General features: G+C 42.5%; 6 protein-coding genes across 7 annotated transcripts; 3 read left to right on the top strand and 3 right to left on the bottom strand.

Moving 5' to 3' along the window:
* The first annotated feature begins 132 nt into the window (after positions 1-132).
* On the top strand, positions 133-3336 carry tmem235b (transmembrane protein 235b). The gene is made up of 4 exons (XM_003961483.3): positions 133-492; positions 596-676; positions 797-934; positions 2418-3336. Exons 1-4 carry the CDS (start codon positions 321-323, stop codon positions 2684-2686), a joined length of 660 nt encoding a protein of 219 aa, XP_003961532.2. The 5' UTR covers positions 133-320; the 3' UTR covers positions 2687-3336.
* A 19-nt stretch (positions 3337-3355) lies between these two features.
* Positions 3356-8183, bottom strand: LOC101062962 (uncharacterized protein C16orf52 homolog B-like). Of its 2 annotated transcripts, XR_003888577.1 has the most exons (4): positions 7412-8183; positions 4924-5136; positions 3750-4399; positions 3356-3644 (listed from the first exon to the last, which is right to left on the bottom strand). XR_003888577.1 is itself a non-coding variant. In XM_003961330.3 (3 exons), exons 1-3 carry the CDS (start codon positions 7515-7517, stop codon positions 4215-4217), a joined length of 504 nt encoding a protein of 167 aa, XP_003961379.1. In that variant the 5' UTR covers positions 7518-8183; the 3' UTR covers positions 3356-4214. The 2 variants fall into 2 exon arrangements, 1 of the variants encoding a protein (XP_003961379.1); XM_003961330.3 differs by having other exon boundaries at positions 3356-4399.
* Positions 8184-8305: 122 nt separating this feature from the next.
* Positions 8306-13710, bottom strand: uqcrc2b (ubiquinol-cytochrome c reductase core protein 2b). The gene is made up of 14 exons (XM_003961331.3): positions 13627-13710; positions 12748-12834; positions 12328-12477; positions 12175-12239; positions 11990-12046; positions 11577-11701; positions 10068-10165; positions 9928-9985; positions 9695-9790; positions 9401-9600; positions 9217-9297; positions 9065-9141; positions 8717-8870; positions 8306-8598 (listed from the first exon to the last, which is right to left on the bottom strand). Exons 1-14 carry the CDS (start codon positions 13657-13659, stop codon positions 8515-8517), a joined length of 1365 nt encoding a protein of 454 aa, XP_003961380.1. The 5' UTR covers positions 13660-13710; the 3' UTR covers positions 8306-8514.
* A 618-nt stretch (positions 13711-14328) lies between these two features.
* Positions 14329-15554, top strand: snu13b (SNU13 homolog, small nuclear ribonucleoprotein b (U4/U6.U5)). Its single transcript, XM_011604335.2, has 3 exons — positions 14329-14542; positions 14705-14825; positions 15124-15554. The coding sequence occupies exons 1-3, from the start codon at positions 14540-14542 to the stop codon at positions 15384-15386; spliced, it is 387 nt and encodes a 128-aa protein (XP_011602637.1). The 5' UTR covers positions 14329-14539; the 3' UTR covers positions 15387-15554.
* Positions 15555-15705: 151 nt separating this feature from the next.
* On the top strand, positions 15706-17774 carry crym (crystallin, mu). Its single transcript, XM_003961485.3, has 8 exons — positions 15706-16160; positions 16242-16392; positions 16682-16744; positions 16811-16912; positions 17042-17225; positions 17314-17435; positions 17509-17593; positions 17664-17774. The coding sequence occupies exons 1-8, from the start codon at positions 15994-15996 to the stop codon at positions 17735-17737; spliced, it is 948 nt and encodes a 315-aa protein (XP_003961534.2). The 5' UTR covers positions 15706-15993; the 3' UTR covers positions 17738-17774.
* Positions 17770-21150, bottom strand: LOC101063410 (Rac family small GTPase 1). Its single transcript, XM_003961332.3, has 6 exons — positions 20836-21150; positions 19992-20063; positions 19751-19868; positions 19289-19351; positions 18895-19054; positions 17770-18733 (listed from the first exon to the last, which is right to left on the bottom strand). Exons 1-6 carry the CDS (start codon positions 20868-20870, stop codon positions 18603-18605), a joined length of 579 nt encoding a protein of 192 aa, XP_003961381.1. The 5' UTR covers positions 20871-21150; the 3' UTR covers positions 17770-18602.
* Positions 21151-24115: the final 2965 nt, after the last annotated feature.

Genomic DNA, 24115 nt, shown 5'->3' with positions numbered 1-24115 from the left:
GATTGTTAAAATCTATTTGAAAAACCTAACCTTGATGGCATCTAAAGCTATGATCGGGTGTTATTTTCTCAGCAGCTGATTATTCATGTTGCTGTGCGTAAAATTACGCGAATCTCCAGCAAATCAGCCCCTCCCACTCTGGGCTGGCGCGGCTTTTATCAGGTGGCTTGGCGAGCTCGTCCAGTCCATGGTGCGCTGCTCCTGCTGTTGAGTGTTTAAACTGCCGCGGAAGCCGCTGGTGCGTGTTTTTGTTCGCGCCTCCTCATGCGGCCGTTCACGCCAAACCGACACTAGAGCGCGAGCGGACACCCGTGTACAGGATGAAGTTAAACTTGGGTTCGGTGGTGACCACTGCTGGCATCTGCGGGATTCTCAGCTTTCTTCTTTTGGCGACTTCTCTGTTGACCGACTATTGGTACATCATTGAGGTGAACCCTGCCATGAACATGAGTGATCTGAACTCCCACTCGGGACTGTGGATCATACACGAAGGTGCGAACCTCGGCTTTTCTTCCTCTAATTCACTATTAAACACGCACACGGTTGTTTTCTTAAATGGTGATTTATTTTTTTATTTTTTTAAACTGATGTCCAGAAGGGGACACGCACACCAGCTCCATCGACTCTTTCATGGCAGACCCCTCCAGGTACTCCGAGGCTGAGCTGCACATGCTGGGTGAGTGTCTGCAGCCCCGATCCAACCCGGAGCTCATCAATAACACGCCATCAGTTAATGAGGGTCGCCTCGGGGATGGCAATAATGTTTCAGAACCTGTGTGTGTGTGTGTGTGTGTAGGCATGCACCGAACGATCGTGGTGCTGCTGCCTCTCAGCCTGGTTCTGCTGCTGATTGGGGGGATCTGTGGACTGGTCAGCTCTCTGGCCCAGAGCCATGTGCTCCTCACAGGAACAGCTTCTTACTTCTTCATCTGCAGTGAGTACAGGCTCAGCATGCTTGTTGTCCTCGGTGTGTGCGCGTGTGGAGACACCAATAAATCATTACGTAGGGGACTTATTTCAAAAACCACTAACAGTATGGGGGACAGTCTTCTTTGGTAAAAAAAAAAATCCAGTTTGAGTTTTTATGACTACTTACTGCACTTAGACAGAGGAGTAGGTGTGTATCAGATGGTGGAATAAAGAACACAGGAAGTACATCAATGTTGAGCGTATGACTGTTATATCAAGTGATTAATTCACACAAATATTCAGGGTGTTTTTTTGATTAGATCATGACGCTCAAACAGAAGGTGGCCAGTTTGTCAGATAAATTCCCAAATCAACGGCTCCAATCCCATCAGACCAATATTGAAGATAATAGAGGAGACTACTCCATAAAGGACCTGAAACAACCTTATTTTTACTTAATTACTTATTGTGGCAGGAATGAATGAATGAATGCTCATACACAGGTTGGATTCGGCCAGGCTGGGGACAGTCGGTGTGTGTAGCCATCTCTCTATGCAGCTGCATTATCCTCTGTTCCATCAGATGTGCATCATTTTCAACTGGAATACTGGGAGAGGGACTTATTGCTCTGTGGGTAGACACAGTGAAATGTTATTGCCTTGGAAACCACTGAATTCTGGGAGGTGATTTTCATCAAATAGGAAAAAAGGCAGGGAGGGGGAGGGTTGCCTTCCACACTTGGCACATTTCTAATTATTTAATTATCCATCCAATTGTATTATTTGGGGTTCCTGGGGGTAAGATTACCTTTAACCAGGTTACAGCTCATATACTAAAGAGGGTTCTAAAGGAATCAGGAATGCACATGAAGAAAGGTGTCTGTTCAGATGGCATTGATGCTTTGAAGTCGCTGACCTCAGGTCATCAGTGATCTCTGAGCTCAGCCTTAAAAAGACTTTTATGGCCTCCGTCAAATAAGCAGCACACAGCAGTGTGTGGATCTAATAACGGCTTAAATTAAATTGCAGCTATCTTGTGAACTTGTTTACTGCTTCATCCAATTTGACACAGGGGCACAGTTCCATTTCTGGTCACCTAATTGTTTAGAGTGGATCTTCTTGTTTTTCTGCAGTGCCGCCAGCATGTGAACCATCGACTGGTGCTTTTCAAACAGCAGCTATGTGCCTCGTACCACTGAAACCAGCACAGAACTTTAGTCCTTTCCATTTGCACACACTCCCATTAATTTTCCATAGCAGAGAATGTTCCATTTAATGGCAAAGTGAGCATTTCCCTGCCCTCTGTGCAGAGGCTTTCTGCTGTTTCCTGTGCACATTTTCACCAGCCCTTGTTTCCTCTACAATTCGATGGGAGTGCTCTTTAATGCCAAAGGCTTAGAACTGGAAGATAAATTGAAGGCAAAAGTCATGACAGTATTTTGTGTAAATGACTTCTTCTTCCTTTGCTCAATACAGTAAAGCGGCGAGTAATTATTCTCTCCTCTCCAGGTCTCTTAACCCTGAGTGGTGTCAGCCTTTACATTAGTTACTCGTACCAGGCCCTCGCTGAGACCGAGAGGATGGAGGGCATTGAGGATCTGGCTTTTGTTCGCACCTCTTTTGGCTGGTCTCTTGGTCTTGCCTGGCTCTCCTATGGTCTGGAGCTCCTCACAGGCTTGCTGCTGCTTGTTGCTGCTCAACTGACCAAGCTGCAGCACGTCAGTGTCGCTTATAAGTCTGAGAAATGCCAACGACAAGCTGAGGATGGGAACTGTTAAACCTGTGATTCTGTCAGAAATAAATAGACCTTTTAAAAAAAACCGAAACCAACCTTTCGAAATGCAAAGGCGAGTTTACGACCTACACCAGCTCATGCTTGTTTTTACTTAAGGTTAAATTTAGACTATTGCGCCCTCTTGTGGCAACAAGTGCCTCCTGCCAGTTGACGTGACCGTCTTTACGATAAAATTGTTAAATTTCAAAGGAGTTTCAAAATTGTTTAAATTTGGGTTTTGTATACGTCAAATGATATGTGACATGTCCTTGTTGCTGATTTAATTTTTTTTGTAAATTTTACTTTTGGCTGAAGAAAAGACAAGAGATTCACGCTTATTCCTTGTTTATACTTGTATTGTAGCTATTGGTGATTCCTGTTGCTATACTTTCATACCTGAGTGGTTTTAGTTAAGCTATATCATCAATTACTTTTACAAGGGTTTATGACGGCTTATACAATACATCTGCGACTTACTGCAGAAAAACATTAAAAACCAAGTGACAGATTTGTTTTGACCCATGAATTTCACATTTACTAGTTTAAACAAAGTAGTGTGTCAGTCTTCTCCTATTCTAGTATTGCAAGTCTTAATTTTAGTTTTCAATGAAGGTGTAAGAGAAAACAAATATAAAATATGAACCTAAAGCAAACTAACTAAATGTAATGGTATTAAAAATATTTCTAACAGTTACTAGGCTCCTTTAAAATCACTGCTCTTGATTTTGTCAACTTGCATTACACCTGACCACCTGTATTCAAACTTTTACAATGATTTTGAGGGTTATTTCCATGTCAGAAACACTCCTGGAGAATTACAGCCCTTTAATACCAAACACTTTTAATAATAAAACAGAACCTTCATCACCTTTATCACCATAGCACATCTTTCTTTGTAGGTGTGATTTGGGGGAGGAACTACAATCAGAACTGGTCAATATTTGTCATGTCAGCCCAGAATCCTGTTTGATTGGATAAGAAGAGGAAAATTAGAAATACTATTAACTTTACCCTCAGATCGATACAGCAAAGCCTGCTTAGAAATCTTCAGGCTTCAGCTTATTTACCTCATGTCTTCTGTGAAACTCAGCAGTCATTTTACACGCTATAGCAGAGTTCTCTGCATCCCTGGAGTCTGAGCGAAAGATGAACAGATGAAAACCATCGATTTTCCCCACTGTTCAGGGCGTCTTTGCTATTTTTACATTAGAAAAAGTTGATGGGCTCTGTCTGTAGGGGACTGGGTTGAGAAGTGGAGGGTTCTTGGTTCGGTTCTCTGTGCGGACAAAACATTGAAGGCGTTCTGGTAGTAGTGGAAGGTGCCGGGACACCCTCAGGGCACTGCTGAGGTGCCCTTGGGAGAGGTACCGAACCCCCAAATGTTCAGAGTCATCCCGTGATGAGCTGGTGGCTCCCTGAAAGGGATACTCTATAGTGGTCAAGAAAAAAAAACAAGTAGATCCTCCAGTCCTTCACTGGCTTCTTCCAGTGCTGTATGCAAATGTACAAAAATAGGAGGAAATGCAGCCGTGTCAGCCAGGTAAGCAGACTTTCCCAGCAAACAGAAGTCCCACTATGGTGAAGAATATGGAGAGGACAAACAGTACGTAGGAGGAGCCCACCACAGTGTTGTTGGGGAGCTTGTAGGGCTGTCCTCCAACCTCATCAATGTAAAAACCCAGCGGGAATACGAGGGCAGCCGTACAGAAGAGGACCACTATGAGAAAGAAAGACATTAGAGCAGAGATTCACACAGGTACAATACATAGATCTGATAAAGAACGTCACTGACCAGGTGGTAATTTTCAAGATATGACTGTACAGATAGTTTTAATGATAATTCCAATTGTTCTTGCATGTAAAACGTGTGAGATAAAAGTGTAATTGGAAGCAAAAGCAGGCCTCCGGATGAAGGACCCTTCTGAGAATCCTCAGATTTTCCTCCGGTATATTTAGAGACAAGTAAAGCTCAGTTCCTGCCTCAGTCATTTCTGATAGCTCACCTCTCTCTCTTCCTGCACTAAAAATAGACGCTCCTTCATCAAGCAGAGCTCCTCAACAGCTCCTAGATCAGGATGTTCAGAATTAACTATTTCCTGAAATATAACCTTAAACTGCTTAGGAAATTCTGTTACTGCGTTTGTGCCTGCAGTTTCCTCCCACTTTTATTTCTACTCAAACCTTTAGCATGTTAAAGTCGAGCAGGAGCCCAGATGAGTGCAGGCGAGTGCGGGCACATACTCCCCACGAAGGCGATCCACCGTGCGTGACGGGAGGCCTCACAGCGCCAGCGCGACATCACCATCAGACCACAGGAGATGGTGAGAGAAACGATGCCCAGGATGATGAACAGCAGCGTGGTGATCCACTCTGGGGGCAGCTGCGGGGGGGTACAGTTCCGGTCTCGGCCGTGGATGGTCTGGCACTGTAGGACCAGGCCCACAGTCAGAGAGCCTAGGTGGGGAGAGAGAGAGAGGATGTGAACTCAGTGATCCAGCCACAGGAACCAGGGGCTCCATCATCTGCTTGTGGCAGGAGCAGAACGTAGAAATGAAATGAAACGACCCTGAAATGATCATTTCCTGTCTCACAAAGCACACTGGCTTTCTGCACACGTCTGAGCCCTGACAGAGTCTGCATCTGTTCACCTCTCCATCGAATCCACCGGTGCACACTTATGAGCACAGTAATGCGACTGGCAATCCTCCCACTACCCATCATTACTCTCACTTCTCTTAAGCAAGCAGTTAGTGTCAAACAGGCATTCACAAAAGCACTTTTATGCATTTGATGGATTTGGGAAATGCAGAAATAACATAATTAAGACAATATTTGAGAGTAACCTGGATAATAAAAGCTGCAGGAATGACAGAGAAGAACTAAACCAGTGTGATTCAGCACAAACATACATCCAGCTGCTGTAAACATGCTTAGCTGAATGCTAAGCTAATGCTCAGCTATTCATCCATCCATCTCCTAACACGATGCTGGAGTCCACTGGGTGAGAGGCAGGAAGACAACCTATAACAATACAATATCAATAAAAATAAACATCAGATCATCACCAGGACAATTTTGAATCATACTTGTTTCTTGAGAAGCGGCGGGTTGTTTAGTAAAACTTGTTACTGACTTGTTATTGAGAAATGCAATTGAAACGTGTTAACTGTTAAGTATTGAGCTTCCATGTCGGGAACATTACTCTGTCAGGAGCCCTAACTAAAAGCCGTAAATTGTTATTAACAAACATCCTTTCCTGCCTTCTGAAACGTACTCCTTATCCAATTAAGCCACAACAAACCGCAGCCTAATTTCACAACAGTGTTTGCTCTCAGAAAGTGACGACCTCCACAGCGTGACGTGTTCTACGTCTCTTTTAATGGCAGCATGCTGATTTAGAAATATAGCGTCATTTGAGATGATTCGTTATTAAAGAGGGTGTTTGAAAACAAAGGGAATTGTGCCGTAATCACTCACCGCACCGGTGGAGGGTGACAGGAAACAAGCAGCTGTGCACATACTGGCTGCAGCTATTTGTCTGTTGCGTCGTTCCATCAATGTTTAGCTTGTGAACTTCTAAATATAACTGCTAACTGGAGGCATAAGCAGAGGGTTTGGGGATTTAGCAGAGTTCTACCTCTGACTGAAATCTACTCTGATACACGGTTATGTTGCTGGCGTCATGCACCCATTTCCTGCCCTATATGGCGATGACCTGCACGCAAAGGTCACGGGTAAGCCCCACGCCTTTCAGTGACCACCACACTGTAACGTCTGATAACAATACATGGAGCATCGTGCATCCTGTGGTATTTGCTGCTGCACTGAATCGTGAGTTCTAATTAAACTGACACCCCAGCAGGAGAGATGGAAGCAGACGCACGGCAGCGGGTCGGACAGACGGAGGTGTGACGGCTGGAGTAGCTGGAGGGTTTAAAGTAGAACTGACAGATCACAATCTGCTGCCGTGTCTCACCAAACCAAGCAGAGGCTCAGAAAAGACGCACCCAGCGGTGCAAATAAAGCCATGTACCGTATGCATACAAAGACTGTCAACTCCGCGCAGCATCACCTCATTCCTAGTGCTGCTGTTGAAGTGGCTGATTGAAGATGATATAATTTCCTCTGTCACAACCCCCCGGCCCCCACCCGGCCTCCACATTGAGGCAGCTGTCTGCTGAATGCTGTCACCTGAGCTGGAAACTCCCACATGCTCAGGAACTCCTGCACCCTCGTGTGGGAATATCATCATCTGGGAGGAGTGCTCCAGCACTTGGATGCTAATGCTGGGGGGGGGGGGGGGCGGGGTGTGTGTGTGTGAAGCAAATGTAAAACATGAAATTGAGATTAAGAGCCAACAAGGTTCTGAGATCTCAGTAAGAGGTTATTTCCATGGCTGTTGTCAGATGAGGGTCAACAGTGAGGATGAAGGTGGGTGTCTGGTCTCCGGTCATCAAAGTTAGGACGGACTTAAGTCCAGCGTTGCTTTCTTGTTCACTCCAAGGTTACTTTTATCTATTCCTGAACACACAACACTTTGCACTGCGCTTATATGTAGGGTTGTTATGGTTACGAATAGAGCGCCATATATTGAGTAAGTATCCACCTGCCAAGTTTGTTTCCGTTTTGTAAAGCGTTTTAAGACTAGATGACAACTCCCTGACACAAAATAAGCATGCAATTTAGATAAATCTCCAGTTGAACAGCCCAAAGTGAGAACGAACCCTACCAGCAGAGTCTCCGGTGCTGATCCAGTCCGGGTTGGCGATGCTGGCGATGGCGAAGATGTCTGCAGCGAGGAAGAGACATCCTGATATCACACTCAGTTTGTCCATGTTTGTCCAGTGTGTCTGGTGGGCTGTTGTTGTGGCTCTTTCTCGCCAAAAGAGAGGCGGGACACTCAGGAGACTCTGACCTGAGCCCCTTTCTTCTGTCCCGTCATCGTGGTGTCACCCCAGCCTGGGTATTTAAACTGCAGGTGGATCAGTTCGAACCTCACTCAGTTTGCACATCGTCCTGGTGATCTTTTACTTCTCCAGCAGCACAATTCGGCTTTTCCCTTGCTTTCACATCCGCTGAATTCCCGATGAGTGAGGACAGATTCGTGCATGCGGTGCACTAATTTCCTCCCCCTGTGGTGGTTTTCCTTTTCTCCCAGACTCAGACGGAAGGAAAGCGCCGCCCATACTCGCCTTTACGCTGCTCTCTGCAAGTCAAAACTCGGGACCGTGACGTCTGAGGAGTCGTTGCTTTTCCTCCAGAGGTGCAGGAAGTGCTTTTGAGAGAAAGTATGCTGTTCTGGTCAGCAGCACGAACTCTTGCGCTGTCGGGTTGCGTCTTCATGTCTGTAATGGGCAAATCTCGCGAGAAGACGCGACATCTTCCGACAGTCGTTGATGTTAACTTTGCTCGGATTCATTATCTCGAGAAACTTTGGGGTAACTTTTCTCAGCTAAAGTTCTATACTACAATAATGTTTAGGTATCGGGATTACGTATTTTTCACTTAACATTAAACCAATACTTGAAAATGCAAGTGAGACTTTACGTTAACAGCCAAGTTATACAACTTCTTCCAGTTACAATTTCTTATATACAGTATTGAGAAATACAGACCACAAAAATTTTGAATGGTTGATAAATTTATTCAGTATTTTACATCAGCTATACAGTTACTGTGGACAGATGGCGTACAAGACTGTGACGAACTGGAGGCAGTGTCACAAATATACTGATAAATAAGGTGGTTTGAAACATTTCAGAGGCTGATTTTGATGATGTTCTTTAAACAAGAGAAACCAATTCTTTACTGTTGGACTTTAAAACAGCAACTTTAGATCTCATCCAAAAAGGGTGTTTTGATCAGGTTACCACAGGATGCCATTGACTTCTTGCCAGAGACAAATTTCTTAGCAGCCTGGAGAAACATAGAAAGTTTGTAGGGTCATTAAAACGGTTTTAAAAAGGCTTGCACAGAAATAACTAATTTATCAAACCAACAATGAAAAAGCACCGACTAGAAGAAAGTGTCTTACGTTGGCTACATCTGTCAAGGTCACATTATCAATGCTTTTGCAGATCTCCTCAGGGGGGCAGTAGGATCCCTTGGCCAGGGCCTGGGTGCCCATTTCCTCAAGCAAACCCTCAGAAGTCTCAAGGGACATCAGGAATTGCCCTTTCAGCTGAGCCCTGTATAGAAAACAAAACCAAGCTCATCATGCACAAGGATAGGAGGGCTGATATTTCAAGTCTAAACTGACTGAGACTTGATTTCACGTGAGGACTTTAACCATAAATGTTTCCCACACTAAACCATGGACTGACAGCCAATGCATCATGTCACATTGTAAATAAATGAGTGCATCATATCAGGAGTGTCTTACTTGGCCCGAGTGAGGTCAGCGGCTGTGACTCCACCATCAGCGACAGCTTTAACCTGGGCAACTGCAGCCTTAATCACCTGAACATAATGGACACCAGTTACATCGACACTGTTCAGATGTGCAGCTTCCTGTCCTGACTAATGGACACTCACATCAGTAACAGCTGCAGCCTGGGAAATGGTGTAGATTCCAAACAGACCAGAGTCGGAGTAATTAGCATTGAAAGCACTGACCTGTTCAAAAAAAGATGAAATGGGAAAATATTTCAGAGATTTAAACTGCTGAATCTAACGCTTCTAGATGAACACATTTATGTTGCAAACTGACACCACTCACATCGAAGGGGTCAGCAGTTGCCTTGACAACCGCCTGGACCAGTTTATTGCTGGTGTCTGAACCCCTCTTGACGTGTGGGCCAGCTCCCAGTACATGCTGCAGGACACCGAATGCCAGGGCCTCACTGGTACCAGCTGCTGCCGACTGACTCACCACTGCAGAGTGAACCAACCTGCTAGTGCTGCCCAGACGAACCTCCCCTGCAGAGATACAGGACAGAGGATCAGAGCTGGCGTGATACCAATAGCGACACAGAACCAACATGTGGAGCATTTACAGATCCACCAGGCTCACCTCCGCGGTACTGAGCCTTGGCTCCTGTGGCGCCTGACCCACTACGGATGTTAAGGAATTGCTCTCCAACCTGTTTCAGCACCGTGTGGTCCACACCTGGATTTAAAATCAATCTTAATGTCATGAATAATGTGCTGTATGCACAATAAATAGTATGCTGGTGTATGTATTAAAAATAAAGCCAACAGGTTTTAAAGACAAAAAACAATTATATATTTATAATATTTACTGACCAAGTCCAACAAGGGCCATTCTAGCACTTGTAAAATTGTTCTGGACAAACTGATGCAGCTGGAAAACAATGGTTTTAAAGGTACAATTGGTTAATTTATTAATATAATTAATAATGAATAAAACACTGAAAATGACTTACATGCTCAGAGTGAATGTTGCCGACCATGTGGTCAGGACAGTACAGGGAGTTACAGAGAGCGTTCTTATAGGCAGCATCGTGGAGACTTTCAACAACAGCTAGACAACACAGAAATGGAGGAATGAATTTGAGAGTTTTGTCCAAAAGACTTCATGTATGGGTTCTTTACTGTAAATGATAGCAGTCTATAAAATCTATTGCTCTCCGTTGCTTTCCACTGAGTGGTATGTTCAAATGCATTATGGTCGACATCGATCCCCATTTTAATTGAGTAAGGATCCCAAATAAGCATAAAACTGTGCTACAATAGGCCCTGTACGGCGGCCAAGAAGTGCTATATAAAATTTATTAAACACTTCTACAAAGTTTCAGATAAGGTAACAGTTTTTACACTTTATTAAAAAAAAATATTTATTTAAAAAGCAAATTGATAATAAAACAAATTTACAAGCCCAAAAACACTTTCACAAACTCGAAAGAAAATGGAACAAATTTGAGGGAAAACGAGGATCAGATGTCATCCAGAAGTTACTGTATTTATAAAGAATATAAAGAAAGTTTGCCACCAAAGACAAAGTTTTCTTTGAGTTGTTTTTTTCTCTCTTCTTTATTAAGAGACTTTACAGAAAGAACATTGGATGTGTCTGCAACATCCTTCAAGAAGACAATAACATAAAATAATACAAGTAAACAAAACCAAGGTTCGTGCCAAATGATATAGTGAATATATTCTGCCTGTTTTGCAGGTACCTCTTTGACATGGACAGGGTTCGAAGGTGGTCCTGACAAGTCTTGGCTTTTGATCTCTGACAAATGTTTGTTTTGTACTGTTGGTTTGTTTCTTACTAGAATGTTAACTGGAAAAACAGAATTCATGATCTAATAAAATCTTTATTAGCATTTGAATTGATAGACTTCCACAGAAGGGTTTGTGGCTTGAGTGTGGATCCACAAATAAAAGTAATAGTAAAAATTTGATAACATATATTAAATTCATCACTTCACACAACCATTGAAAATATTTGATTCTTCTTTGGTGGCAAATTTTATCACAACAGTGGCAATACAGTAACTTCTGGACCATTTGTATTAGAGTTCAAAAAAAGTTTTGAGACTTTGAGAATTTGTTTAAGCAGTTGTAAAAGTTTATCCTGTTCTGTTCATTTGTTGTTTGAATGTAAATCTGTTTTGTTTTTCGAAATTGTGTCTCAGGAAATGTAAAAAGGTTCCTAAATTGTAAATTTGTTTCAAACTTTGTAAAAGTGTTCCGTGAATGTTATTTTGTATGGCACTTCCCAGCCGCCATAGCTGTGAGTACCTGGCAGACATCAAATATTGTCTGTGACTGCTGTTTTCGTGCTACATTTATAAGTGCAGCAGCAGCCATCCCTCCAACATTCCACAGCAGAATACAAGACTGAGTGACGATGTACTGTGAAGCATTAAGCTTCAGCTTGAGTAAAATGGGATAGTGCCTATGGGTTCATGAGAAAATAAATGAATACTCACACAACTGAGTGTTCTGTGCTGCCAGGGCCTTGTCCACTTTCACTCTGGGGATGAGTTCTGACACTTCCCATGCCCGGAACTCTTGAGCCGTTGTCACATTGATCAAATATTCCATCACTGTATCACTGCAGCCATATTACATAAAGAAAAAGGAGGAGAAAATAAATGAAAGTATGCCATTTTAAAACATCTGTTTATTAGTCTCTCCGGGTGATGCTCACATGTACATTCGTATGATATGAAGCAAACAGCTGCTTTTGCACGTTATGAACACAAATTTAAAATAACATTTAATGTTTTGCTGGATTATTTCTAGTTTGAACCAATGACTAAGACATAAAACTTTGAGGTGAGCAGTGTTTAGGTTTCAATTTAGAACATATACAATATTCAAGTAATTCAACATAACTTACATATCCCCCCTCAAGCAGTCAACCGTGTAGGTCATGTTCTCTCTGGATGATGTCACGCTGAAGCACAAACACAAAAAATTCCTCTAAAAATTTCAATGTCTATAATGACCGTTGATATCAGTTGTAATCAAAGCAACTATGCTAATTTAATTTCTCCGAGTTGATACTTCAGGGTCAGTACTGACCTCAAGCTTCCACCCACTGCCTCAACACCACGGCATATCTTAAACGCTGAAGCTCCTTTGGTTGTCTAAAAAAGTTAGAATTTTAGGTTAACTTCAGGCTAACTTCAATTAAAATTAAACAGAATGCATGAAGTTAAGCGCGGAGAATCGTACCAGACTAGAAGCCAGGCGAAGGAGGTGGGTGACGCCCTGGTTGTCAGGAGTCTCATAACGGCACCCGGCCTTAATGAATACCCCGATTTTTGATGCTGGAGAATAATTTTCCAGGGAGGCAATCACCAGTCCACTGGGAAGCCTGGTGACCTGAGGACACACAGATGACCTTAGAACCATACTTTTAAACACAATAATACTGCACCCAAGTTATTGAATATAAAAATCAAAATGATTACTGATGGACAAATCTAATTCTTCATTTTCTGACTGAAAGATCAATCCAAACATACATGCACAACCTGGAAGGAGTGAGCAACCCCCTGAGAAAGCTTCAGACCAACCAGGGGCTGTGTAAGACACTGGCAGCCGCATAGAAGCGTTTCTGTGGGGGAAAAAGACAAATCACCAGCCACTGACCTGCACATCCTGAGGTTGAAACCTTACATGCTCTGCAGCCGCCGAAAATTCCGCCTTGCGGGCAGCCTGGGCTGCATAAAGCCTTGTCTGAAAAAACAGAAAACATGGAAGCTGTGAAATTATCTACAGCTACATCGGTGCTGCAACAGCAAGAGAAGACAATGGGAGGATGCACAGCAATTTTCTCTGCTTCAAGTCCAAATATCATAGGTAGTAGTGCATACAATAAGAAAAACGATGTTCCCTAACTTTTTTGTATGTTTTGTCGAGGTCTATTAAGCAAACAGTATATAAAAAGGTATGAGATTATCAAAGGAAAGCAATAGAATATATAATTAAGAAGATCAGGATATGTGGTTATTACTTTGTCCCGATAGGTGGACGATGTGGGGACTTGATAACTTTGAAAGTAATAGCATATTTTAATATAAGTATACAGCATACCGTGTTGGTTTTCATTCAGAAACTGCTTTTCTTTGCAAATCCGATTTAGCATGAATTGTATTAAAATATACTGTGTTTAAGAAACCACATTATTAGCGATAACGCTGCTGTGGATATTTGTGAGTGTTTGTGTGTAACCCGTTGTCAACACCAGACACGGGAAAGCTGCTAAAACACGTAAACTCTAAGCTAGTTGTTTCTCAGACGCTATATCCTAGTTTTTAAGTGCGTTTTCACTTCAACCCATTGTAATAAGCACAATTTAACAGAGCAGTCTTGCATAATAAGCAATTGAACGCCTTGTCAATTGGCATCCGACTTCCTCGTTTGATCTACCATACATCTTAAGTAGTTTAGGTGACCACAAAAACTAAAGCAGACGGCTAATATGTTCAGGACAAATGAATAAATGCGAATAACTGCTAAAAGGCTCACCGATAACTGACTGATTCCCCGAATCCCCTTCATATCCTCTCTCCTTCAGCCAGGACGACAGGGCAATATGGCTGGCGTGAAAGTGCCCTACCCAGAATGCACAGCGCCAAGAAAAAAAGACGTCGAGCCAGATGGCGTGCGCCCCCTAGTGGCATGGGGTTGATGCGGCCATAAACAAAAGTGCATTTTGCGTGAAAATATTTTTGATCTATGATTTTCTTTTACTTATTTATATGACGCAGTTCATTTATGCCTTAATTTTTTCCCCAAATTTTGTAAATGTGTAAGTAGAATTTAAGTGTAACTTATGTATTTATTTATTTTTATGTTTCACTAAATTCTTTTTCTGTTAAGCATTTGTCATAGGCAGTGGCTTTGTAAATGGTTTTTTTGTGTGTTCATTTTGAGAAAAGAATCAAACATGTCCCTTTCTCTTTTATAAATTCGAGCATTGAAACTATTAGGTGCTTAATTTATCCAAATTGCTTAGAATAAAGTCTTCTCATATCGGGTTAGTGTTAAAACACACGTAAAAGTGGTATTTTAATTATTTTAATATCGGAAAGCATTAATTTGTAGATCTTTTTACCTTCTGTTTTTATAAAATGTGAAATAAAACAAACACGTGAAATAATACTTGATGAACAAATATATTAATGAACAAAAATAAGAGAAAAGTAAAAAGAATGACGTATTTCCTGTCATAGTTCCAGTGCGCATGCGCAACCTTATTTCAAACACGTGTAGTGGACGTTTCGTATCTGTAACAACAGAGAATACGCAGCTCTTAAAGTTATCTGCCAACATAATAATATATATTTCGACTCGTTGTTCTTTTAGTCTCAAGTAGAGGGAATAATCCTCCGTGAAGCATTTCGCCGAGAGGGCCGAAATACCAGAATATCAATTTACAATGGTAAGTCTTCAGTGAACCAGTTAGCAGAGTAGCTAACTGTTAGCAAGCTAAAGCGATCTAAATGTGGAATAATAGTATTACATAGCTAGATCGGGTTGTTAATTCATCACATGTATTACAATCTCTACGTGGACCGATTTTTGTTTATTGAATCACTTTCAGACCGAAGCGCAAGTGAACCCAAAGGCCTACCCATTGGCGGACGCCACGCTTACCAAAACCATTCTTGATCTGGTGCAGCAAGCAGCAAACTACAAACAGCTGAGAAAGGGGGCTAATGAAGGTGAGTGGTAACGTTAAATCTCTGAGTATTTACCACGGTTTGGTCACTTCTTCAGTAGTACTGGATGATAAAGGCCATTGTTGGCTGTTACCAAGCGTGCATTGTAAAATTGAGATTGATCACAGCATGGTCTTTAGTGAAGTTTCGTGAGAAGTTTTCAAAAGGAAAACCACACATTAATTGTAGCAGATCTGTGTCACACGTAAAAATTAACGTGACTGGTCAGTCAGATTGCACACATCAATGGGAAAATCTGTTAAATGTACACATTAATCACTGTGATCTACTTGTTCTGCAGCTACCAAAACCCTGAACAGAGGCATTGCAGAGTTTATTGTGATGGCTGCTGATGCTGAACCACTGGAGATCATCCTGCATCTTCCACTTCTGTGTGAAGACAAGAATGTGCCATATGTGTTTGTTCGTTCCAAACAGGCTCTGGGCCGAGCCTGCGGCGTGTCGCGTCCAGTCATCGCTACCTCAGTCACTATTAAGGAGGGTTCTCAGCTCAAACCACAGATTCAGTCTGTTCAGATGGCTATTGAGAGACTCCTCGTGTGATTTTTTTTTTTTGTTGCACTGTAACTTCATCTCCCTGAAAAAGGAGGAATACTTTCACTTGGAAATTTGTTTTGTTTCTAAAAGTCTTTTTTTATTTTTTTTAAATGAGAACTGAGGATCATTTTCCATGGCATGCATTTATTCAAAATAAATTTAATGGAAACTGGGGATTGCCTATCTGAATGTTTCTGTAATAGCTCATACCAAGCATCTGATAAAGTGGCCCTATGATTCAAGCTATCCTCACACCTGTCAAAGATAGAAGAAAAATATTGAGCACTTGGAACAAATTTGGAAAAACTGGGGCTTGACAGATTATTAATCACAAATCAGCTGTTATTGTCTTGTATTTGATTTAATAATAATTAAAGTGAAGCCATAATATTTGGGAAAAAAAATACATTTATGCAACTATATAAGTAAAGGTATACCAATACAAGACACCTTTTGAGAATTGCTCGTTCTCTGCGAATAAAGTTTTTTTCAGGAAAAAAAAAAACCCGTTGCCACAGATTGAAGGTGCGTTTCTGTCCGGTCGGAGAAACTAAACTCTGTTAATGTTTAAATGTCTCGGTGACGTTTGTAGCCATCCTCAGTCGAGTCGACCATGTCGCAGCCTCCTGTAGTGATATGGGCGCCTGCTGTAAAGCGTCTCTTGCATTACAAAGATCTGGTCCCGCGTCTGGAAGAGGTTTTGGGTAAATTCTCCAAACGGGACAGCGCAGAGGTGCTCCAGCCGGTCCGCACCGCGGTGCCGCTTCAGAAACACAATGGGTAGGCCTCTGTGCTGCTGCACACCTTTAGCGAGCCGTAGTGATTTCCCACTAATCTCAGGCCACTAACATTAACTTTCAGATTCATGTTATCGATGCCCGCCTACATGGAGAACACCGGGATCCTGAGCACCAAGCTCGTGTGTCTCTACAAAAGGAACGAAGGCTCAACGTTGCCATCGACGCAGGCTACCATGCTGCTGCTGGACCCAGAATGTGGAAATATGAAGGCTGTGAGCAACCAAACCAATGCACAAGTGACCATTAGCTCGGATATTACTTTTGCGTTTACTTTTTGCACTTTCCTCCCATAGCGTTACAAAAAAATCAATAGAATTCCTGAAATTTTACTCAGTGTAACTTGATTGTAGTTTTATATATAACACAGAGCGATTAAGCTGTTTTTAAAAGAGTTATTCGAAAACTTTCGACTCCGCTCAGCGTTATTACCGTACAGCCGAGACAACCCGCGCAATGAAAAACGAAGAGCGGCCAAATTGAAGTGCGTTTTCCACCCTGAAGGTCATGGATGGAGAGGTGATAACGCACATGAGGACCGCTGCAGTCTCGGCCATCTCTGCTAAGGTACTTTCCCATTTTTATCACATCTCTGGCTGGTCTTTACCTGAGATGACTGTTTTTGTCGCGCAGCTGCTGATGCATCCTGAAGCAGAAGTGCTGACCATCCTTGGAACAGGCAAACAGGCCCTGAGCCACTATGACGTTTTTACAGAAATGTTTGCATTCAAAGAGGTACACTCACTTAGTTCAGGCCTATCTCCTGCCTTGTTAAGCTCCAAGGATGTAACTGCATCCTTTCAGGTAATCAAAAGTGTCATTCTTTGCATTTAAACTCAAGTCTGGGCGTTGTCGTCACTGCAGGTGCGAGTGTGGAGCCACACGAGACAGAGAGCAGACATGTTCTGTCAGCATGTCCCCGGTCCGCTGAAGGCTTTCAGCTCTGCAGAGGAGGCGGTGAGGGGGGCAGACGTCATAGTGACGGTGACCAGAAGCACAGAACCGGTGCTGTTCGGGGCGTGGGTGAAGCCTGGAGCCCATGTCTCAGGTAAAGTGCAACTTTTCTAAAGGCTTTTTTCGGAGGATTTGTTGATGTGCGTTGGGTGATTGAGAGGATTCACTGTCCTGCTGAGCAGCAGTGGGAGCTTGCAGGCCGGACTGGCGCGAACTGGATGACGCGCTGATGAAGGAGGCGGTGCTGTACGTAGACAGCAGAGAGGGAGCGATGGCGGAGTCGGGCGATGTCATCCTCTCAGGGGTCAGTCCTGTTTTCTGACTGAGCGCCAGGCTGCGTGTCCCTCACTCGGGTCCTTTTTTTTTTTATTTTCTAGGCAAAAGTGTTTGCAGAACTTGGAGATGTGGTAAATGGGGCCAAGCCTGCCCTCAGGGAGAAGACGACGGTGTTCAAATCGCTTGGTAGGTCTTTAAAAAAAGACAGAAAGCCGTATGTGAACTGTGCTCTGCTCACATTTGTTCTGGGCGGCAGGAATGGGAGCTCAGGATGCCGTGTCTGCTCAGCTGGTGTTTGAACAATGGAAAACCGAAGCTGGCCAACACTGAAGGCAACATCTTCAATAAAATACACAACCGAAAACATTCAATGACTTTATTTGCTTAAAAAAAACTATTTTAAAACAAAAAAAATACTTGAAAGTAAGTTAAATGTGCACTTCCAGTGAAACAAACTGGTGAAATCAGTCTAAATTCATAGCGGCTCATGAAACGGTTTGATCAAATGTTCTCACGGTACAAAAGAGATTCAGTTTTTGGTGTTTCTTGTTCTCAAACTTCCTTTAAACTTAAACGCTGGGGCCAACACAAACAACAACTACTCTACGTTAAAATAACCACATTTTCTAACTGAGCCTTCATCCGTCATTATCAATCATTAAATACTGCAGTTTCAATTTCACCCAGGAAGCACAACAACTGTTAAAGGTCTACCCGGGACTGATTTTAAACACTACTTCCTACTATGGGTGTTGCGTTAAGTTAACCAACGGTTGCTAATTTAAAAGAATATTTGGATTGAGATTTGTCAGTCATGTGACACCTGTAAACAAACCAGTCAGTCATCGACAGATAAAGAGGAGAATTACAAGTACAGGCTCCTCACAACAGTCAGAATTCCGGATGTTTGGGGAGAATAATGCCGCGGAATAGCGAGTTTAATCGACACTGCATCTGAATCATGTGCAATCTGTGATTTTTAGAAAGTTGTTGTCCTCCACCCTTAAGGGCTGTGGCAAAGTCACTTCATTCCTATTAACCTGAAAGAACTTAACAGACATTAAACAACCAGATGTCACAGAAAACTCCTCAGAGCTGCTTAATTCTGTCAAGTTCTTTCTGAGCTCTCCTCTTTCTAAAAAAAACTATGTTTGTGAGGACACAGGTGTTAAGAGGGAATTCCTGTGGTTCGCCTTTACAACAATGTGCACTTCCTCTTCTTCTTCTTGACGGGTGGGGGGCAAAGAACTGCCCGGATGGCTTCGTCAAACACCGTCTTTAGACCGCGCTGTGTTAACGCCGAACACTCCAGATACTTCACGGCGCCTGGTGAGCAGGAGAGAAACGAGTGAGCAAAACAGCTGGACGATGTGCAACACGGCATCCGACATAATAAAGGTCTATTCCTTTGAGTTTAGACAAGCTAACTGTCATGTTCGTGCAAGTCGTCGGGCAAATCTTGATTGATAGGTAGTGTGAGCACTGACTTATTTCCTTTGCCATGGCCAGCCCTTGGGGGTAGATAATGGGGTTCAGCTTCTTCTCCTTGAGTTTTTCAATCGTGTCCTTGTCGTCTCTCAGGTCCAGTTTGGTGCCCACTAGGATTATGGGCGTGTTGGGGCAGTGGTGTCTCACCTCAGGGTACCACTGGAAGACAAGACAACAGTCAGAGGACTTGTTAAACACAGATGACGGAGTGCGTCGTACAAGGCGGCTTAAGCTTGGCGTGGATGTCTGCTAGTGTGCAGAAAACGATCTTAAATCCACCCTCAAATAGTTCACAGTGGCACAAAGGATCCGTGTTGAAATCCATGTTAAGGTTCAAGCACCATGCCATGATGTGTGTCGTGTGTATCGGCTGAAGACACAAACTGGTGTTACCTTGGCACGGACATTTTCAAAGGAGGCCGGGCTGACAAGTGAAAAGCAAATCAGGAACACATCCTGGAAAAAAACAAGAGAACATTAATCGCGTTACCACGGCAACACTGACATTCCTTCAACGTTCCGGTTGATGCAGCACTTGTTCAGCTACGAGGACTGATCTGGACTCAGGTTGAATGCGACATGGAGTCCACTTTCCCTCCCTGTGACTCTTTGGCACAAGGCCGGTTTGTTGCAAAGACAAAAGAGCAGAAACAAGAGCTCTTTCACTTCCTCCAGCAGCCCCCCAGACAGTGTATAGGTACTATGGATACAAGGCTCTGCCCAGTGTACATGCTCTGTCTGACGAATGAGAGGCAAAAGGAAAACAGCCTCTGTGTTGACAGCGTCACCCTGAAACTACTCAGTTTACAGTGGCAGTTGTAAAGACTCTATAAGAGGTTATGAATGTACACTTACTGTCTGTGGATAAGACAGAGGCCTGAGTCTGTCATAGTCCTCCTGTCCTGCTGTATCCCACAGGCCCAGGTTTACTGGTTTCCCATCAACCATCACATTGGCAGAGTAATTATCAAAGCTGTAAAGTAGCATGTGGAGATTTCACAGTCGGTTTCCATTTGATGTTAGAATCACTGACACCACGCCGCGCCTCTATTTGCTGTCCATTTCCACGAGGTGTGTCTGCGTGTGTATTACTTACACTGTTGGGATGTACTCTCCAGGGAAGGCATTCGTAGTGTAGCTGATAAGCAGGCATGTTTTACCCACAGCCCTAGGAAGTAGTTTCATTTAGTTAAGATTAAATACAAAAAGATATGACTCTTGCAGGTTGCTTTATGGGTACCATTACATTAATTGATCATTTGTCAGGTTTCAACATAATGTAAACACTGGTAGAATGCAGTCAGAATATAAATATACATGGTTAGGACAATCTTCAAAGCTCAGCGAGTTCTACTAACGCTCAGCAGATGGAAATCCTGGACAATGCGATTTGCCCCTGTGGTCAGGGTGTATGAACCCTATCTGAACCCATTTTAAAAGATCTCAGCAGGACAAATAAGAAGCCCTGAGACTGTCTTCAAGAAGTCTTTTTTAAAATTAGTGCATTTTTCTGGCATAAGTCCTTTTTGTAGCTTGATTTGCATTACAAAAAATACACTTTGAAAGCTATTTCTCCTCATGTTTGTTCATTTAACCTTATTTTAAGCGTTCAGCTTTGAATGTGGTCGCGTCACACACAATTTCAATTAAAAAGGTTTCAGAGTCTTATTGTTTGAGTTGCGCAAGAAGACATCAGAAAACTATCGATTCGTGACCGAGACAGTGATATTTAACTAAAGTATGTCGATCAATCTGTCTGACCTAGCTGGACCTGGTGCTTAACAGCAGCTGTCGCCCAAGTTGGCATCTGAGGCTGTTCACTCTCTAGCCAACTGTTGCTAACTGGGTCAAACAAAAACTACCACACAGCCATAAGCCCCCTTTCTATTAAAATTAGGTTAAAGAAGTCAATCTGATAATAAGAAATAGACTTAACTTACCCGTCCCCCACTACCACGCACTTTATGGCCTGCATCCCCGATTAATACTATAGCAGCTCTAACTCGGTTAGCTTAGCAAGCTAATGGAGGCTAAACCACACCAGTGCCGCTGTGGTTAGAAAGTAAATTAAGTTAATGAGATTCGAATAGGCTCCAAAAGTTCAAAAAGCTTTGGCCATAGAAGTCACACGGCTTGGCTCCGCTTCCCGGTATCACCCGGTGAAACTCCAAAGTTCTAATTCAGGCAGGCAACACCCAAGGAAGAAACTCTCGGGAGAAGATTGCGGGAAAAAAAAAACGCCCACAGCGAGGTTGGAGCTCCAGATCCCCGCGAGTCACATCCGGTCAGAGCTGGACCGCTACGCGCTCAACTGGTTCCTGTCAAACAGCGACACCCGCTGGCCATCACGCGCTACTTCAGATCCACGCTTTTGTTCGCTTCATCAGGAGCGACAAGAAAAAGTGAATAAATTCACTTCATTGCAAAGTCAAAAGTTTAATGTCAACCGTCAACATTCACTGCATTTATCTGTGGTGGTTCGAAAGTAAAATGATGAAGAGTTCTCAATTTGACTATTCACGATTATACATGGCGGTATTATATACTTATTTGTTATACTGTATATTCCCTTTATTTTTGCAAATAGTACTGTCCTCCAGAGCTTTTGCCTTTGCTTAGAAATATGTGTTTCCGCGCAACTGTGATGCTATTAATTATTTGTGTGGACTCCTTATATCTAAATAAATCACAAACAAGCCCGTACTTCAGTGACCTAATTAAAACTCGTAAGTAGTAATGACGTCGTCAAATAAAATCGTCAATTAAAATATGCAAGTAATACGCGAGTGTTTTATTAATGTATGTTCTCTCATTAATATAATAAGGTTTGCTTGAGATTTGCTTGAACCATGAGGTTTGCATAATGAACCCATACATTTTGTGATGGAGTTTACTTTCAACAAATAAATGTGTCATATTAAAACACAATACATCAGATGAAATATTCGAGGCAAAACGGAGTCAAAATAAACTCCAGCATTTTACAAATTAACATTCTTACCACAAAGAAATCAAATCTGCAAAATCCCTCCATCTTGCGGTTTAGATTAAAATTGCAGTTACTAACGGTGAAAATTGAGTTTACACGTTCTCACTTTTAGTAAAATCTAACAAAGGAGATATCGGATTTTTTCACTTAAAAATACGCTTAGGTATTCGCGCCGTTCATTTCCTACAGAAACTAACTGTTATCTTTGTACATAAAGAGATTGAATAGAGCAGAGTTTCAACGTATTCGCACATAGAGGACAGACATGCATTAGTGATTTTGACTTTGGATTATGTTGTTGGGGGATTTTCTCAGAAAACAAGACATTAATAGGATAAACGTCACCATTAGTGAGGGGGTGGTCCCGTCGGGGGGGGGGGGGGGGGGGGTAAATGCAGATTAATGAGGGATAAAAAGGCCTGTTGCTGCACATCAGGGAGGCTGAAAAAGTGTAGAGACACACTGCAGGACACCACAATCTCAAACTGCGAAAATACATTACAGAAGAATGTATAATGAATGATTTTGTGTGATCTGAGAAATGCAAGATTATAATTTAATATATTTTACCTAATGTAGTCTCAGCATTTAAATGAAGCACCCTGAAGAGTCACACCACTTATGATGTGAGAATCTGATCTGCTCTTCATTGTTTTCATTTGAAGTGAGAACAGTTATTTTAATCTGACAATTGAAATGACATTAAAAAAAAAAAATTTTAATTCCTTTATACAAGAATACATTTCTATTAAAAAGCTTTAATGAAGTGGAAAATCTTTTGTATTTTCTCACTTCCTGTCACACACTCTCCAGGATCTTCCTGCAGCATGCAGCCTAAATGGGCATTTCAGCAGATCACTATTATCAACTATTAGCTTTCTAAATAATCATTGAATTTTAATGACCCCTGCTACAGTGCTTCCATTAGCTAATGAAGTAGAATGACAGTCTGCAGGCAATAAAAATCTAAATACCAGAGTGTGCTTCGTAATGGAAATCCCCTATCACATGAAGCATGGATATGTGTGAGGTTTACAGTTTCACAGCATGTTGATATCACAGGTTCATGCAAACATGTGCTTTGCACTGACACTGACTTGCAGACTTGATTCACTTCTGCGTGTACGTCTGCCAGCTGAGTCATGCTGGCGTTGGACATGTGAGGAGAAGTTCTTGTCCAATGTCCAACATGCTTTCCTCATTTTATTTCAAGCACTGTGAGAAAGGAAATGTGTGTTTCCATCAACAGGAATGTGTTGAAGTTTGCAGACAGGATTCAGAAATTCCTCAGACACTGAGCTGTACCCTCGAGTCTCTGCTGAGTTCTTAGGAACACGACAGCGCAGATTATTTCTCAACGATTTACCGGCTGGAGACTTCCATTAGTGACACAAAGAAACAAGGTGGTGTCAGTTGTACCAGCAGTCAAGGGACACAGAAAAATACTGACAAATCATCATATAATCCAAGTGAATCACTCTAATGTGAAATCACGTAAGCTTTATGGCTCGGCTCCTCATTTTGAAACGTCTCCACATGCAGCTTCATTGATTGATTTCTTGTGTTTGTCTGACAAAAGTATGTGCCTGTTATTTTTGTGTTCTGCTTCCCACATTCTGTCCTCTCATCTTGAGTGGATGCTGCAGTGAGAAGTTTCCCCCTGGCGACAATAGAGGAAATGGATAACTTGCCTTTCACACATGCTGCTGTCATGTGGACACTTGGAGACAGACAAGGTTTCAGAGGAAAAGGTTTGTTGTTGCTGTACCATTTTGTGTGTGTGTGTGTGTGTGTGTGTGTGTGTGTGTGCTGCTCATGTGTTTGTGTGATGTCTCTTTGGCTTACACATGGCTGCCTTGCATCCTGTTCCCAGAGAAATATGGAGTTCATCTATAATCTTTTCTCTCCCTGCAGCCCTATAACAGTTAAAAATGCTGGAAGCAGGCGAACATGACGTCAGACTGAGACCGAGTTTATGAGTTAAAATTTAATCAAAGGGGCAAAGACTGACGCTTGGATCTTCTGATATTAATGCTGCTCTTTTAAATTCACTTGAAGTGTTGTGAGGGACGAGCTCGCCTCCGTTTTATGTCTGTTTCACCAGATCGAGTCCCGATGCAGCAGGGAGACAGAGACTTCATTTCCAAATGCTCCTAATCCTGGCAACACAGGGCACATTTAGAACAGCAAATACATTCTCTTGAGCATTTCGTTGATTCAGTGGAAATGAT

Source organism: Takifugu rubripes, chromosome 1 (assembly GCF_901000725.2).
Source record: "Takifugu rubripes chromosome 1, fTakRub1.2, whole genome shotgun sequence".
Lineage (NCBI taxonomy): Eukaryota > Metazoa > Chordata > Actinopteri > Tetraodontiformes > Tetraodontidae > Takifugu > Takifugu rubripes.
Note: the sequence above shows the minus strand (reverse complement) of the source record. Positions and strands in the feature narration are given on the sequence as shown.

Bases quoted from the DNA above. Each gene is read 5' to 3' on its own strand.
- tmem235b (XM_003961483.3), top strand. From the start codon at position 321: ATGAAGTTAAACTTGGGTTCGGTGGTGACCACTGCTGGCATCTGCGGG. The intron at 677-796 runs GTGAGTGTCTGC...GTGTGTGTGTAG, and splicing joins GGCTGAGCTGCACATGCTGG to GCATGCACCGAACGATCGTG. The intron at 935-2,417 runs GTGAGTACAGGC...TCTCCTCTCCAG, and splicing joins TTCTTACTTCTTCATCTGCA to GTCTCTTAACCCTGAGTGGT.
- LOC101062962 (XM_003961330.3), bottom strand. From the start codon at position 7,517: ATGGACAAACTGAGTGTGATATCAGGATGTCTCTTCCTCGCTGCAGAC. The intron at 5,137-7,411 runs GTAGGGTTCGTT...CTCCCCACCTAG, and splicing joins CAGCACCGGAGACTCTGCTG to GCTCTCTGACTGTGGGCCTG. The intron at 4,400-4,923 runs GTATGTGCCCGC...TCTTTCTCATAG, and splicing joins GTGGATCGCCTTCGTGGGGA to TGGTCCTCTTCTGTACGGCT.
- uqcrc2b (XM_003961331.3), bottom strand. From the start codon at position 13,659: ATGAAGGGGATTCGGGGAATCAGTCAGTTATCG. The intron at 11,702-11,989 runs GTAAGTTATGTT...ATATGGCTGCAG, and splicing joins GACTGCTTGAGGGGGGATAT to TGATACAGTGATGGAATATT. The intron at 8,871-9,064 runs GTAAGACACTCC...TTTTCTATACAG, and splicing joins GCTGACCTCACTCGGGCCAA to GGCTCAGCTGAAAGGGCAAT.
- snu13b (XM_011604335.2), top strand. The intron at 14,826-15,123 runs GTGAGTGGTAAC...CTTGTTCTGCAG, and splicing joins GAGAAAGGGGGCTAATGAAG to CTACCAAAACCCTGAACAGA.
- crym (XM_003961485.3), top strand. From the start codon at position 15,994: ATGTCGCAGCCTCCTGTAGTGATATGGGCGCCTGCTGTAAAGCGTCTC. The intron at 16,393-16,681 runs GTGAGCAACCAA...TCCACCCTGAAG, and splicing joins AATGTGGAAATATGAAGGCT to GTCATGGATGGAGAGGTGAT. The intron at 17,594-17,663 runs GTAGGTCTTTAA...TCTGGGCGGCAG, and splicing joins GACGGTGTTCAAATCGCTTG to GAATGGGAGCTCAGGATGCC.
- LOC101063410 (XM_003961332.3), bottom strand. From the start codon at position 20,870: ATGCAGGCCATAAAGTGCGTGGTAGTGGGGGACGG. The intron at 19,352-19,750 runs GTAAGTGTACAT...GTTTTTTTCCAG, and splicing joins CTCTGTCTTATCCACAGACA to GATGTGTTCCTGATTTGCTT. The intron at 19,055-19,288 runs GTAACACCAGTT...CTTGTCTTCCAG, and splicing joins TTGAAAATGTCCGTGCCAAG to TGGTACCCTGAGGTGAGACA.